Source organism: Myxocyprinus asiaticus, chromosome 6 (genome assembly GCF_019703515.2).
Source record: "Myxocyprinus asiaticus isolate MX2 ecotype Aquarium Trade chromosome 6, UBuf_Myxa_2, whole genome shotgun sequence".
Taxonomy (NCBI): Eukaryota; Metazoa; Chordata; class Actinopteri; order Cypriniformes; family Catostomidae; genus Myxocyprinus; species Myxocyprinus asiaticus.
Window position 1 is genome coordinate 16,840,865 of NC_059349.1, and position 16,454 is coordinate 16,857,318.

General features: G+C 37.4%; 1 protein-coding gene across 1 annotated transcript in view; it reads left to right on the forward strand.

Moving 5' to 3' along the window:
• LOC127442003 (NPC intracellular cholesterol transporter 1-like) overlaps positions 1-16,454 on the forward strand; it is a 38,934-nt gene that overhangs the window by 780 nt on the left and 21,700 nt on the right. Inside the window, exons 2-9 of the mRNA XM_051699634.1 lie at positions 3,854-3,982; positions 5,175-5,281; positions 9,509-9,672; positions 9,850-10,017; positions 10,594-10,843; positions 13,751-13,836; positions 13,932-14,299; positions 16,151-16,377. Coding sequence (XP_051555594.1) covers positions 3,854-3,982; positions 5,175-5,281; positions 9,509-9,672; positions 9,850-10,017; positions 10,594-10,843; positions 13,751-13,836; positions 13,932-14,299; positions 16,151-16,377 — 1,499 coding nt within the window. The remainder of the gene's footprint in view (positions 1-3,853; positions 3,983-5,174; positions 5,282-9,508; positions 9,673-9,849; positions 10,018-10,593; positions 10,844-13,750; positions 13,837-13,931; positions 14,300-16,150; positions 16,378-16,454) is intronic.

Sequence of the window (16,454 nt, forward strand, 5' to 3'; positions counted from 1 at the left end):
AGATAATTCCAAGTGCTCTTACATTCATTTAGCTAAACTTGTTTTCATTTTCATCTCACCGGCTCTCGAGTCCTCAGTGGGACTCGGTCCAAAACAACTCTTATCTAATCTCATGTTGTTTCAAAGGTTACTTTCTTTAGCATGTTCAGCTACTGTTTGGCCCAATTTTGCATGTTTTAGATCAATTCGGAAACCTTAAACATGACGTTTTTTTTTAATTTTTTAATTTTTTATTTTTTTCATTAAGCGGTTTGAAGGGTGTAATGTCTGCTGAACTTTTTGACTAGATACTTTGGTAACACTTTACAATAAGGTTTCATTTGTTAACATTAATGAACAATACTATAACGACATTAACCTGAACCAAGGTTAATAAATGTCAAAATACAGGAATACATTTTTAAAATCTAAACATTGTTAACATTAGTTGATGAAGTATGAACTATTATAAAACTGGTAGTTCTGGTCCTGGATGCTGATTGGTCAACATCCGTGCTTTATTTATGATACATCACAGCTCTGACCTCTTCACGGAACTTCTATATGTATCACTTCACAGTTATTCTTGTTGCCTAGCAACGTTCTGTTTGCTGTTTACTGTCAGGGACTATTCTAGTGGAAGGATAGCATTTAATGAGTTTACTTACTAAATACAATATTTATTTATTTTTTTTATGCCCTTTTCGCCCAATTCCCACTACTTAGTAGGTCCTCGTGGTGGCACGGTTACTCACTTCAATCCGGGTGGCGGAGGACAAGTCTCAGTTGCCTCTGCTTCTGAGACAGTCAGTCCGCACATCTTATCATGTGGCTCGTTGTGCATGACACCGTGGAGACTCCCAGCATGTGGAGGCTCATGCTACTCTCCGCGATCCATGCACAACTTACCACATGCCCCATTGAGAGCAAGAGCCACTAATCGTGACCACGAGGAGGTTATCCCATGTGACTCTACCCTCCCTAGCAACCGGGCCAATTTGGTTGCTTAGGAGACCTGGCTGGAGTCACTCAGAATGCCCTGGATTCGAACTCGTGACTCCAGGTGTGGTAGTCAGCGTCAATACTCGCTGAGCTACCCAGGCCCCCAATACAACATTTGAATGAAAATTTGTATCCTTAATATTTTCATTACGTGGTAACCGTTTTATAAAAGCAATAAGGCAATTGAGGCTGTGCCATATTCTGAATATAGTCACGGCTGAAGGGGTAGCAGGCACTCCGCTTTGCTTTATTGCTTAAATGTGAACTATCAATGAACGGTTGTATTTTATTAACTAACATTAACACAGATAATGATTGCTGTTAAAATATATTGTTCATGGTACCCAATGCATTAACTAATGTTAACCTTAACCTTATAGTATACCTTATAGTAAAGTGTTACTGATCCTTTTGGCTCATCGTAATGACCGCTAGTCAGAATACAATATCTTCCTTCTACTAAAGTGTAGGGGTGGGAATCTTTAGACACTGCTCAATTCACTCCGATTCCCAAACAAGTCCTGATACATCTAAATTTTTTCTTATTCATTATTCGGCTGTGAAAAGGCAAGACACAGTAACTTCACGTTTTGACCAAAATCGGGTTTCTTAGACTGCACGTTGTCCTGTGACAGTCAAGCCTGGCTCAACTATAACCAGATTTTGATAAAATTACTTTAACTACAAAATCCACACTGTTGTTGGTGTAGTTACTTTGTATTTGCAGCCTTTGTATGGCAGTAATGTCATCATTAAAAAAAAAAGTATAAACACTGATTTTATTTCTTTTGTTTTATTAACAAAGTAGCCCTTTATGTTCAGTATGAACAAGTTGTAAAAATATCCATAAATAAATAAACGGTTTTGAATCATTGGAAAAAGGATCGTGACGCATTGGTGAATCAATTTGTTTTCTCCCAACCCTACTAAAGTGGCCTGACACAAATGCAAATGTTTAGTAACCAATTGATACCAGTGAACTCATTTGTTTGGCAGTGCTGTTTCCTCCTGTATAAATATTAAAAAATAACTGGAAGCTGTAGTCAGCAGAGTTGACATCAACTTCATAGTACTTTATCAGTCTACGGTGCTTGACCCTGAATCTGCTTTATAATGCTACTATAACTTCTAAATCTACCTTTAAATCTCAAAATGCCCTTGAAATTTCTCAGTAAGTGTTAAACAATCCTGAAAACCTTTGCTAAAATAAGCACAGGTCCAGTGTGTAAAATAAGCTGTTCAGAAAATTGTGTGCTTAGTTTATCTTACATAGTTACTGATATTTTGTTTGCATAACAAATTGCTCAGTCAGGTTAGTTTGACCAGATGATAAAGAGACCCAACAACCACAGTGTCGTGCAGTTCTTTTTAAATGTCTTGTAAATTACTAGTTTGTTCAGACTAGTCGTCAACATCGATAATTAATGATCATAAATGAGACGCATGTAAAAATACTGAAATATTAAATTAGTATTTACTTTACACAACAGTTAATAGAAAAATAAAATCATTTCAATAAAAAAAGGAAAAAGAAGAAGATGTGCATTAGCAGTTGAGAAGGCTGTTGATAAATTGTGGAACTGACACAAGTTGAGACATAAAACTCCTATTAATCGATCAAGCAGGCACAGTTTTCGACTGATGTCAGTTTTCAACCTGATCCTATTGGACAGGGGACGTCATCAAATGACAGGTCTAAATAAATAATCAAATACAATCCCTGAGCACTTTATTAGGTACACTTGTACACCTACTTATTCATGCAATTGTCTAATCAGCCAATTGTGTGGCAGCAGTGCAGTACATTAAATCATGCAGATACGGGCCAGGAGCTTCAGTTAATGTTCAGATCAACCAAAGAAAATGACTAGGCCAAGGGAAGGATCAGTCTATGTTATTGTTTCCTGTCAGTCTCCTACCTTGATAGTATGTTGAGATTGCTTGTAGGGGAAATCAAATCAGTTGAGTTTTATGTGATGTTTGAAGATTTGTAGGAAAGCTTTGTTGTTTAAACAATTTCTCTTGTTAATTATCAGGACTATTTTTCTTTGTGACTTTGACAGGCCCAACCTATTTAAAGTTTTCATGTCAATATGTGAGTTATAATTTGCCCTGGTATCCACCAACACAGCAGACCAAAAAAAATGACTCAGCTGTCCCAAAGTTTCCTGCGAGTAAGGGATGGCACAACCCTCAGTAACATGTTAAGTCAAGCTCTTTTGTTTCCTGATGAGTAAAGACTGTTCAGTAGAACAAAAGTTTGACAGTCACGTAATATTAATGCTAACCCTTAACCTTTGTAACACTTTGTACCACTTTGTACCAAATACCATTAAATCTAGATACTGCATGTTGATCTTGAATACGTCATAGTTAAATTTGATTAGATCATTTGAAAGATCACCCTAAGATCTACTTGGGTGGAGACGTGGTTCTCCTGAATTCAGCATATGTGTCTGCACATTCCGGTCTTATGACTGCAACACTGACAATATACTTGGGAGAATGCGCTTCTGGTTTCACTAAGAATCACTCGAGATAAGTGACGTGTGTAGATTGATACCTCTGTTTCCTTTGTTGCATGCTGTTATGTGGTTCGGAAGAAAGCAAAATGTAGACCGGAGCCCTTAGGTCGCCTTTGTGTTGTGAGTCTTGTGGAGGACAGAAGTTGTCAGTTGTCTCTAAAGTAACCACATAAATAAAGACTGAAAAGGGGAAGGAACCTGATTTTGAGGAACTAAGCATATCATTTTAAACATCAGTGGTCCTCTGTTTATCATGCAGAACAGCTGTCCAGGACAGAGATGTGGTGATATGTGTTTAAAAGATTCATAATGCGATGAATTGTGTTTGCTCCTGTGTGTCTGTGCAGGTGAATGGCCAGCACTGTATCTGGTATGGTGAATGTGGTAACTCCACTAAAGTCCCAGAGAAGAAATACAACTGCAATTACACAGGGCCTGCTAAACCATTACCTGAAGAAGGACAGGAACTGCTACTGGTAAGAGGATGTAGCATCTCATGATCTGTAATCAGCTATATGATATTGTTAGTGCTCAGAAGACTACAAACCACACAATGGCCACGTGCTCATGTAAACTGAATATTGCAATTATGCTAATTGTGGAGATACATGTGGAGTACTCTGCAGTCTTAATTGAATGCTGATGAGATAAAAAAGACCATATACCGCAAAATAATGGCAAGGAAATGCATCTTTCTATTGAGTTTGTCCTCGCGGATCACAACAACATCCAGCGCGCCCAGTGTAGTCCGGTTCACAAATCAAAACAGACAGAGCAACAAGTGTAGTCCATCAAACAAACGACTCTTATGAACCGGTTCTTTTCAGTGAATCAAAACTGACAGAGCAACCAGTGTAGTCCGATAAACAAATGACTCTTATGAACAGGTTCTTTTTAGTGAATCAAAACAAACAGTGCAACCAGTGTAGTCCGACAAACAAATGATTCTTATGAACCAATTGTTTTTTTTTTTTTTTAGCGAATCAAAACAGACGGATTAACCAGTGTATTCCGACAAGAAAATGACTCTTTTGAACCGATTCTTTTTAGTGAATCAAATCAGACAGAGCAGTCATTGTAGTCTGACAAACAAATGACTCTTATGAACAGGTTCTTTTTAGTGAATCAAAACAAACAGTGCAACCAGTGTAGTCCGACAAACAAAAGACTCTTATGAACCATTTCAAAAAGACTCACGAACTGACTAATTTTCCTTATGCCAATTTGTAGTTATACATATTTGCAACAAGTTGTTTTTCTGTAATAAATGTTAATTTATAATTATATATAATGTATAACATTAAAACATCACATTCCTCTGCGAATAATCAGAGTAATGGCAAGTAGCATGTAAACGGTATTAAAGAGTTTTGCCCAAATCATGTAAGCATCTTAATCTAATTATTCCTTATAATTTGTTTATTGCAATAATCATTGTATTCAAAAGTATCGGTGTACATGTGAACATAGCCATTGCCAGTTCCTTTCATGTCTTCATCATATTTGTTTTTAATAATTATGGGTTGTTTAAGAATAAATGCATAAAAAAAGACATTCAGCACTTAACAGCGGTATTCCAGATTGCTGCATTGTGTTTAACATTAAATATTAAAACATTAACAGATATACCATTTGTGTGTGTGTGTGTGTGTGTGTGTGTGTGTGTAGGAACTTTGTCCGAGTTATGTGGATGGGAAAAACAGCTTCTGCTGTGACACCCAGCAGCTCAAGACACTGAAAAGCAACATCCAGATCCCCCTTCAGTACTTGTCCAGGTATGTTATATGGGTCTGTTGAATGCTTCATTGTGATTGGTTGACAGACATTCTAAGGTGTGCAATTATTTTTTAGTAAACGCACGGCTATGAAGTAGTTCCAGGTCTTGACTGTGTAGTGGTTCCATATCACTTCACCAAATTATTTCAGTTATTTCAAAGCCGTACAGGCTACCACAACAAAATAACCAAATAAAAACAAAGACATTGGCTAAATTAATCAGATAAGAACGACAGACAATGTCTATAATATCCTAATTTTATTTCAGTTTCAGTTGAAAGGCGCACTTGCAGTCCCTCTCTCTCTTTCGCTCTCACCAAACATGTCACACACGCTGACACACATGCATACATATACTCACACACATAAAGACTCGAGTTGCGACCAAAAAACAGAGCCAATGCATCACCACGACTTGATCAATACAACAGTTTCTATATAATCTGAAATATATAATTGATGTAATCTGAAACACTCAACCCCCCCACTCTCTCGCACACGGAAACACATACTTGCGAGCTGGACACAGAGCCTCCTTCATGTCAACGTACCCCTGCGACTTAATAAAACTGTTGTGTAGTAACAGGAACGCTATATACAAGAATGGCGACACTGAGAAGAATACTTAAACTTACATCTTGCCGATTTGAAGCAATGATTCTGCTGACGAGAGTTTCAAACACAGGTAATCCCACACACGATCTCTCTGTTTTCTGTTGTTCTTTCACTTTCACTCATTCGTGCGCACACACAGGCCACGCAGAAATGCACTACACTACTCACAAGAGCGTTTTAAGGACGAAAACCAGAAAATTACTTGATATAAAATCCTGAACGCTGTCTTGAGGTGTGGTAACTGTGGTATAAGCGAAATAATTGACTTCGGCCTATTGAATTATTAGAAAATAATGCACTCTGCTGTGCGTCGTGACCCTATTGCCACCTCAGGGTGTGCTTTATTTTTCAATAATTCAACAGTCTTCCGTCAGTTGTTTCTTACATATATTATAGTGTTTAGTTGATTAAAATATTTAATTGAGATTATTCGTGTAATTTTTTAAAAATGCATTCCGTTTCAATAATTAAAAAAAAAAAGTAAACCTTTGTGTAATTATTCACTCATTAGAAATCACAAAACAGAATCAAACGGTTATAATCGCAAACTAAGTAAATATGTTAACAGCACAAAAATTTATATTTACATGTGTTCATTTAGCAGATGCTTTTATCCAAAGTGAAGAAGGATACAACATAAGTGAGTCATCTTAAGGAGACGGTAACACAAATTGTTGCATCACAAAGTTTCAATTGCATTCGAAAAGAACTAGCTAAAACAGAGATTAAAGTGCAACAAGATTTCTTTTAAGTATTAGTTTGAGTGTATGGTAAAAAAGGGGTTAATTATATTTTAATTAATCACATGCATTTGTTAATATCGACAGCTCTAATATAATAGAATATAATCATGTATATATTGGTGTTTCTTTAAATTTGGGCACTTTCATATCCCAGGAGTTGATTGTTATTGAAACGCACATATTTCAACATTTTTCTTTTTGTTATATGAAGGTCACATTAAAACATCAATACATTACATCAATTATTTTTGGTACTTTTCAAATGCATTTTATGGATTTTATTGTATGAGACTTGTCCCAGACAATAACTATTAAAATCCATTCTAAAATACAAATTATTACATGTTTAAAACTATTAGAAGCTAAACAAAGAGTGACACAAACAAAAACCATTTCTATATTTATTGTGTGAAAATAATGTCTACACATTGTTCAAAAATTGCGACCATCATTTTCACCATACCAAACAATTTTGCCCCTAATAAAGTTTTATCAAAACTAAGTGTAGTTGTTAACCAAGTTGACAAAAGTTTCAATGAAGAGCATTTTTTTTTTAGATAAAATAGTTTGAGATAAAATATGAGACAAGTGATATTTGAAGAAAACAAAGAAGAATCAAGCTAAATATCACTTCACAAATATCATATTTTTAGTGGCCATCATTTCCAATCAAGATGTAATTTTGCCAGATTAGGCAAAAAGTGCGAATGTATTTATTTGTGTGCATTTAAGATACATAAAATGTTCTTTATGAAACTAGCCTTTGCGAGACAAAGGAATCAGCCATTTCATTTCAAAAATGTCATTACCATCACTGTCATTTTCACCACAATACAGAATCTGAGATGTGCTGGATATGACACTCTGGTGGGAATTCTCATGACTTTCAGAAAAAATTACAAAAGTGATAAATCGACTGTGATGCATGTACATACACCGTTGGACAATGTTGATAGACAAAATAAATAAACTAGTGAGAGTGTGAAAGACTTTACTTCATAAAAGTCCACAGTGCTAAAAGTGCCCAAAGCCCAAAGAAATGCATATATATATATACAGGTGCATCTCAATAAATTAGAATGTTGTGGAAAAGATCATTTATTTCAGTAATTCAACTCAAATTGTGAAACTCGTGTATTAAATAAATTCAGTGCACACAGACTGAAGTAGTTTAAGTCTTTGGTTCTTTTAATTGTGATGATTTTGGCTCACATTTAACAAAAACCCACCAATTCACTATCTCAAAAAATTAGAATATGGTGACATGCCAATCAGCTAATCAACTCAAAACACCTGCAAAGGTTTCCTGAGCCTTCAAAATGGTCTCTCAGTTTGGTTCACTAGGCTACACAATCTGCTGATCTGACAGCTGTCCAGAAGACAATCATTGACACCCTTCACAAGGAGGGTAAGCCACAAACATTAATTGCCAAAGAAGCTGGCTGTTCACAGAGTGCTGTATCCAAGCATGTTAACAGAAAGTTGAGTGGAAGGGAAAAGTGTGGAAGAAAAAGATGCACAACCAACCGAGAGAACCGCAGCCTTATGATTGTCAAGCAAAATCGATTCAAGAATTTGGGTGAACTTCACAAGGAATGGACTGAGGCTGGGGTCAAGGCATCAAGAGCCACCACACACAGACGTGTCAAGGAATTTGGCTACAGTTGTCGTATTCCTCTTGTTAAGCCACTCCTGAACCACAGACAACGTCAGAGGCGTCTTACCTGGGCTAAGGAGAAGAAGAACTGGACTGTTGCCCAGTGGTCCAAAGTCCTCTTTTCAGATGAGAGCAAGTTTTGTATTTCATTTGGAAACCAAGGTCCTAGAGTCTGGAGGAAGGGTGGAGAAGCTCATAGCCCAAGTTGCTTGAAGTCCAGTGTTAAGTTTCCACAGTCTGTGATGATTTGAGGTGCAATGTCATCTGCTGGTGTTGGTCCATTGTGTTTTTTGAAAACCAAAGTCACTGCACCCGTTTACCAAGAAATTTTGGAGCACTTCATGCTTCCTTCTGCTGACCAGCTTTTTAAAGATGCTGATTTCATTTTCCAGCAGGATTTGGCACCTGCCCACACTGCCAAAAGCACCAAAAGTTGGTTAAATGACCATGGTGTTGGTGTGCTTGACTGGCCAGCAAACTCACCAGACCTGAACCCCATAGAGAATCTATGGGGTATTGTCAAGAGGAAAATGAGAAACAAGAGACCAAAAAATGCAGATGAGCTGAAGGCCACTGTCAAAGAAACCTGGGCTTCCATACCACCTCAGCAGTGCCACAAACTGATCACCTCCATGCCACGCCGAATTGAGGCAGTAATTAAAGCAAAAGGAGCCCCTACCAAGTATTGAGTACATATACAGTAAATGAACATACTTTCCAGAAGGCCAACAATTCACTAAAAATGTTTTTTTTATTGGTCTTATGATGTATTCTAATTTTTTGAGATAGTGAATTGGTGGGTTTTTGTTAAATGTGAGCCAAAATCATCACAATTAAAAGAACCAAAGACTTAAACTACTTCAGTCTGTGTGCACTGAATTTATTTAATACACGAGTTTCACAATTTGAGTTGAATTACTGAAATAAATGAACTTTTCCACGACATTCTAATTTATTGAGATGCACCTGTGTGTGTGTGTGTGTATATATATATATATATATATTATATATATATATATATATATATATATATGAATTGTTGTGGAATAAAACATTAGCCACTTATTAAGTCATAAACGTGTTATTTATTAATCTAAGTCACGTTTCATTGGAAAGTAAATAACGTGTGCTTGACTGTCACAACTTACGCCTCCCTGTTTTATGGCAGTAATATCATATCCACTGTAATATTTGTTCTTCCTGTGTGTCAGGTGTCCTGCATGTTTCTTCAACTTCATGACTCTGTTCTGTGAGCTCACCTGCAGTCCAAGACAGAGCCAGTTTCTCAAAGCAACCCAGTTCTCTCCAGACCCTGACCACAACAACACTAATGTGTTGGAAGTGTCCTATTACATCGGCCAAACCTTTGCCAATGGTGAGGATTAATTAGTCATGGTTAGTGTAAAGGAACCCAAATTTATTAGTGCTTATTACCACATTTTGTAATTGCAGCAAGAATTTGGCCTAGATAACAAATCATTATTTGAAAGGTAGTGCAAAACACTATGGATTACATATGTGACACAGTTGTTTCTGTCATGTCCCTCTACAGCCATGTATAATGCCTGCAGTGATGTTCAGGCTCCATCCACCAATGTCAAAGCCCTCAGTCTGCTGTGTGGGAGAGACGCCACTGACTGCACTCCTAACAACTGGATCCAATACATGTTTGATATCAACAATGGCCAGGTTCCTTTTGCCATTGACCCTGTTTTCACAGGTATATACACACAAAGACATTCATAAATGGTTGCTGACAGTATGGTGTTAACCTTTGAAGCTATTGCAAGTTGCATGACAAACAAAAGATTATGATGGTTTATATTTTTAACACATGAGCACTAAAATAGTCAAAGGCAAAGTATATGACTCTTCAACATTGCGTGTAGTCCTGTGCTTTTGTTTTTTGTTTTTTTTTGCTTTCAAACGCAACAATAATTAGTGGTGCAAAAGTCCCATAGACTTCTATTAAAGGAGGGACCAGATCCATATATAACCACCAAAATTTCATAGAGACTTGTGGCTTTGCTCTTTCAACTTAGGCTAGCAACAACTTAGCAATGCCTTAGCAACCTCCCAGAACAACCCAGCAAGCCTAGTCTTGTTTCTTCTTATACCCCTCGGAATCTTTGACAAATATCTGAATGTCATTTTCATGTATTTTCCAATATGAAAATCCTCACTTACAAAGATATAATGATGCTGGACATGGATTTCAGTGTTGAATATCTGTGCCATTTTTGTGTTGAAATTTTGTGACATGTGTCTTTAAAATATTTGGTCTTGTGTTATTTAGATGTGCCCGTTGCGGGCATGACTCCCATGAACAACAAGACGTTTAGCTGCACAGAGTCTCTGGATGATGGTTCGGGGCCCTGCTCCTGTCAGGACTGCAGTCGAGCCTGTGGCCCCACACCCATCCCACCTCCAATCCCTCTGCCCTGGACCATCCTCGGCCTGGACGCCATGACAGTCATCATGTGGTGTTCCTATATATTCTTCCTCCTCATATTCTTTGGAGTCGTGCTAGGGGCATGGTGCTACAGGTAAAGTTTGAGGATGGTGAGGTAAAGTTCCTCAAACCAATCAGTGATTTTTTTCAAGAGGGTTTTATTTGCATTATAATAATTTGTGAGGGTAAAATGCCATCGCTTTAGTTTGCCACGTACTTAAAGCTATATATTTAAAGGAACAGCTCACCAAACAACTTCTGTCATAATTTACTCACCCTCATGTCATTCCAAACCCGTATGACTTTCTGTCTTATCCTCTTCAACTCTGCGGATCCACCAGTGGGTCCAAAAGGGGGTGCTATTTCGCGAAAAAAGTTTACGCTTAAAATGTTCAAATCTCAGAATACATAAATCAGGCATTTGTGATATAGTTTGAAAGCTTAGAATCTGAAATATTCATAGATAACCATCACTTCTGCATGTATGTTACATAAAATAACAAAATAAGGCCTGAAAACATCCGCATCACAAATCAGTGCCATCTAGAGATCATGTTGTAGAAATATTAATATGAATATAAAAGTCTCTCAAATAGCACTTAAATAGACAGGTCATACACCGGTGGTCAAAAGTTTGGAATAATGTACAGATTTTTGCTGTTTCGGAAGGAAATTGTTACTTTAATTCACCAAAGTGGCATTCAACTGATCACAAAGTATAGTCAGGACATTACTGATGTAAAAAACAGCACCATCACTATTTGAAAAAATAAATTTTTGATAAAATCTAGACAGGCCCCATTTCCCGCAGCCATCACTCCAACACCTTATCCTTGAGTAATCATGCTAAATTGCTAATTTGGTACTAGAAAATCACTTGCCATTATATCAAACACACTTGAAAGATATTTGGTTTGTTAAATGAAGCTTAACATTGTCTTTGTGTTTGTTTTTGAGTTGCCACAGTATGCAATAGGCTGACATGTCTTAAGGACAATATTAGGTCAAAAATGGCAAAAAAAGAAAAAAAACATCAGTCAATCAATTGTTTAGAGGAATGAAGGCTATACAATCTTTGAAATTGCCAAAAAACTGAAGATTTCATACAAAGGTGTACACTACAGTCTTCAAAGACAAAAGGACAACTGACTCTAACAAGGACAGAAAGAGATGTGGAAGGCCAGATTTACAACTAAACAAGAGGATAAGTACATCAGAGTCTCTAGTTTGAGAAGTAGATGCCTCACATGTCCTCAGCTGACAGCTTCATTGAATTCTACCCGCTCAACACCAGTTTCATGTACAGTAAACAGTAAAGAGAAGACTCAGGGGTGCAGGCCTTATGGGAAGAATTGCAAAGTAAAAGCCACTTTTGAAACAGAAAAACAAAAAGAAAAGGTTAGAGTGGGCAAAGAAACACAGACATTGGACAACAGATAATTGGAAAAGAGTGTTATGGATTGTGATGAGAAGGAAGGAGGGGCCGGGCCATGACTACACACTCCCGGGCCCCAATGGGGCTTTTTAGCCATAACATTAAATACAGACAGGTCCGGTTTGCATTTCTGCAAACCCCGACATACACGAACACAACACCACGCGCACACACAGTCAGCTCCGTGATTCTCTCTCTCATCTGCCGGTGCCTCCTCCCCTCAAATACTCCCGCCGCCCCTCACTGGAACGTGAGACCGGTGTGGTACACAGGTGGAGCTCATTCACCACTTATCTTCCCAGCCTCGCTCTGCCCAGACGCCGCTCAGCCCTGCCCTGCTCGCCACCTGGATCTTAACTCCATTGAGCTTTTGTGGGATCAGCTAGACTGTAAGGTGCGTGAGGTGTGCCCAACATCTATGGCAAGTGCTACAGGAAGCGTGGGGTGAAATGTCACCTGAGAATCTGGACAAACTGACAGCTAGAATGCCAAGGATGTGCAAAGATGTCATTGCTGCACATGGAGGATTTTTTTGATGAGAACTCTCTGAAGTAGTTTAAGAAGTTCTGAATTTTTTTTTTTCAAATTGTAATCGTAATTAATGTCCTGACTATACATTGTGATCAGTTGAATGTCACTTTGGTGAATAAAAGTACCAATTTCTTTCCATAAGAGCAAAATCTGTACATTATTCCAAACTTTTGGCCACCAGTGTATATCAAATAAAAGCTCTCATTCTCATTAATGCAACTGTACAGTTTATTTTGTTTTCCTAATATCACAGTTTTTTAAAAGAAATTAACAAGATTTTTTAAATAATCACATAGTGAAATATGATATTTGTAAGACATCAAATACAGATGTATCTTATGTGCCGATTATTGCTGCTGTAAGCCCCAAATAGCTAAAACTTTATATCTGCTTTTGCCTTCGGCAGTTTTCTAAAACAGGAGCCATGTTTTACTTGTCTGTGAGCTTGCTTGTGTAAATAATCCAATGTTATATCTTAGATGTCCAGAACAAATTATGCGGTCCAGAAGGAAAAGCATGCTAAACAAATCACCGGAAATATGTTGTCGACTATTGATGATAAAATGTTTTGCATCATCGCAAAGGGGAGGATCTCAGATTTCAAATGACACCTAGATTGAGCTTTTAGTCAACTCAGAGGCCGAGATATTTGATGAAGCAATGGAGGTGGTGCATGAACTGAAAATTAGACTGAATGTCTATGGGTGAGCACATCTGTGAGGGCTTAAATGCATTAGAGCCCCACCTACATTTCAGATCTGCATTTTGTGATGGAAGGTGATAAAGGAAAAAAAATTCTAGTACTTGCTGTCATCTCTAGTGAAATAAAATAAGACTTGAACATGAACATGGAGTGAACAAAACCAGAATTACATGCTTACAAAGTTAGGACAAAAAATAAATAATTCTATACATAAAATTGTAAACACATGCAATACTATTTATGAATAATTGGGTTCTTTGTTTTTTAATTTGAGGGGATTTCTTAAAAACCTCACATTAAAGTTTAAAAAAAGACACTTTTTTTCATTACAGGAGGACTAGAGTGACTTCAGAATATGGCCCAATTCTAGACAGCAATCAACCTCTCTCCTTGAATGGTGGTGGCTCAGAGTTTTTAGGTATCTAAATCCAATGAGAAAAAAAATCTAAAATCCAGCAAAATGGTCTCTTTCCAACAAAATAACAGACTTTCAACAAATCTTCTTATTCCTAGACGAAGCTACATGCTGCGAGACGTTGGGTGAGCGTTTTGAGAACGCTCTTCGCGTTATCTTCAGCAACTGGGGCTCGCTGTGTGTGCGTCAACCCCTAACCGTGATCCTGGCTAGCGTGGTGCTGGTGTCAGCCTGCTCGGCTGGACTGGTCTACATGCGCATCACCACCAACCCGGTGGAGCTGTGGTCATCGCCCAGCAGTAGGGCCAGGCAGGAGAAGGACTACTTTGATCAGCACTTTGGACCTTTCTTCCGCACCGAGCAGCTTATCATCACCACTCCGTGGACTGAGCCCTACATCTTTTCACCCACATCTGGACCAGACATCAGCTTCGCCCCTATTCTGAACATATCACTACTCCATCAGGTGAGTCAACAAGGCACTTAAACATGGTTGTACTGTGGATTGTGGTTAATAGGATAGTAAAATAAAAATTTGTCATAATTTACTCACCCTCATGTTGTTCCAAACCAGTATTACTTTCTTTAGTAAGTAGCATCTGTCACCATTCTTTTTTTTATTGTGTGGAAAAAAGATGCAGTGAGAGTGAATGGTGACTGAGGATAACTTTCTGCCTAATGTCATGTTGGTTTATATCTTTTATATTATATATATATAGAATGTATTTTCTAATGCAAAGATGGCATTTCATAATTTTACTTCAAAATAAAATAAAAAAACGTGTGTCCTTAATATTTGTATTATGTGATACACTAAGCTTCACATAATAGCAATAGGGCACTTGAGACTGTGCCGTATTGTGAATATAGTCATGGCTGAAGGGGTTGCAGGCCCTTAATCCATGACTATATTTAAATTCTAGCAGGGCATCTTATACATTATTGCTTAAGTTGTGTTAAGTTGTGTTTTTGAACACAGTATAAAGGCCTAAAGCTTATTAATATGTTTTGACATCATTTTAAAATATGTTACCAGTCCAAAGTTTGAATTCACCTGCTCAGAACTATTTTCCACATTTTAGAATAATAGTAAAGTCATAAACTATGAAGTAACACAAATGAAAGTGTAGGAATTATGTAATGACCAAAAATTGTTAAACAAACCAAAACAGCCTAGATCAGATGTTTCACATTTCACAAGCGTGGTCACATTTACCATCATGCGAAATTCCTCAGGCGAAATACAGACATTTCAGTGAGAATCCACGCAATTTGGATTTTGGTGGTGAAGAATTTCCCCCCACGGATTTTGCGTGGAGTTAGAGTTTGGTGAACTTTCACTGGTAATTTCGCCGTGTTGACCAATAGGAAGTTGCTTTGTTTGGCAGTGACCTCTGTGTGGGCGGTGCTTTATACACAGCTACACTGAATATTCACAATGGACAAGAATATCATTTTAGCGATGATTTTCGTTTTAAGTGCAGCATTAAAAAGAGGTTACTTGACAGTTAAGCCCTGCAAAAGTAAATGTGACCGCTCCTTTAGGGATTTGTGAGGAAACAATAAGGGATTCATGAGATGCCACATGTATATTGATAAGAGATGAATGGAAAAAAAAAAGGTTAATTATTTGTCAGAAGAATAAGAAAAATAGCAACAAAAATATATCTTAACATGCAAATATATACAATTATTTATAGAGGTCGACCGATATTGGATTTTGCAGATACCGATAACTGAACTGGTGGAAATAGCCAATAACCGATTAATTGGCCGATGGTTTTAAAATCGATTTATCGAATGTAAAAAAGACAATTGTGTCAGTCTTTCCTTATTGTGACAGACATAGAGGCAACAAGAGTTCAAAATGAATAAAAATATTGTGGAACCAGAATAACCTGTAACCAATAATAACCAGAAAATATAAAATCAGTAAAACCGATATAACGGTCAACCAGGTCTGAATTACAGCTCTGTGCACTCTGGGCATTCTCTTGGAATTTGGATCCATCTGGAATGCTTTTTAAACAGTACTGGAGTTCCCAGGTATGCAGGGTGCTTGTTGGCTGCTTTTTCTTCACTATCCAGTCCAACTTATAACTAATATATATATGATTGTTTAGTTTTGTAAAAAATATTTTGGTACAATTTACTTCTGCACAATATTCTACACAATGTGGTCAGCATCTACACAACTTCAACACAATATTCAAGCATTTAAGCCTTTAGAAAAGGTTAAGGTCATAACGAGTAACATAAATTCAGTTAAGTTTGTCCAAACGTTTGACTGGTAGTATCTCCTCTGTTGTCTATATAGGTGTTGGATCTCCAGACAGAAATATCTAATCTGACAGCTGAATATAATGGAGAAACAGTGACTTTGAAAGACATCTGTGTGTCTCCTTTGGCTCCTTACAATGACAATTGTACCATCTTGAGTGTGTTAAACTATTTCCAAAACAGCCACGAAGTTCTGGATCATATAGATAAGGATGAGTTCCTTGTCTACTTTGACTACCACACTCATTTTCTCTACTGTGTCAGGTAAGTTCCACTGGTTTTTACTTATTTTGCAGTTTATTAAAATGACACCAATCACATTTAAATGCAAGATAAAGCTC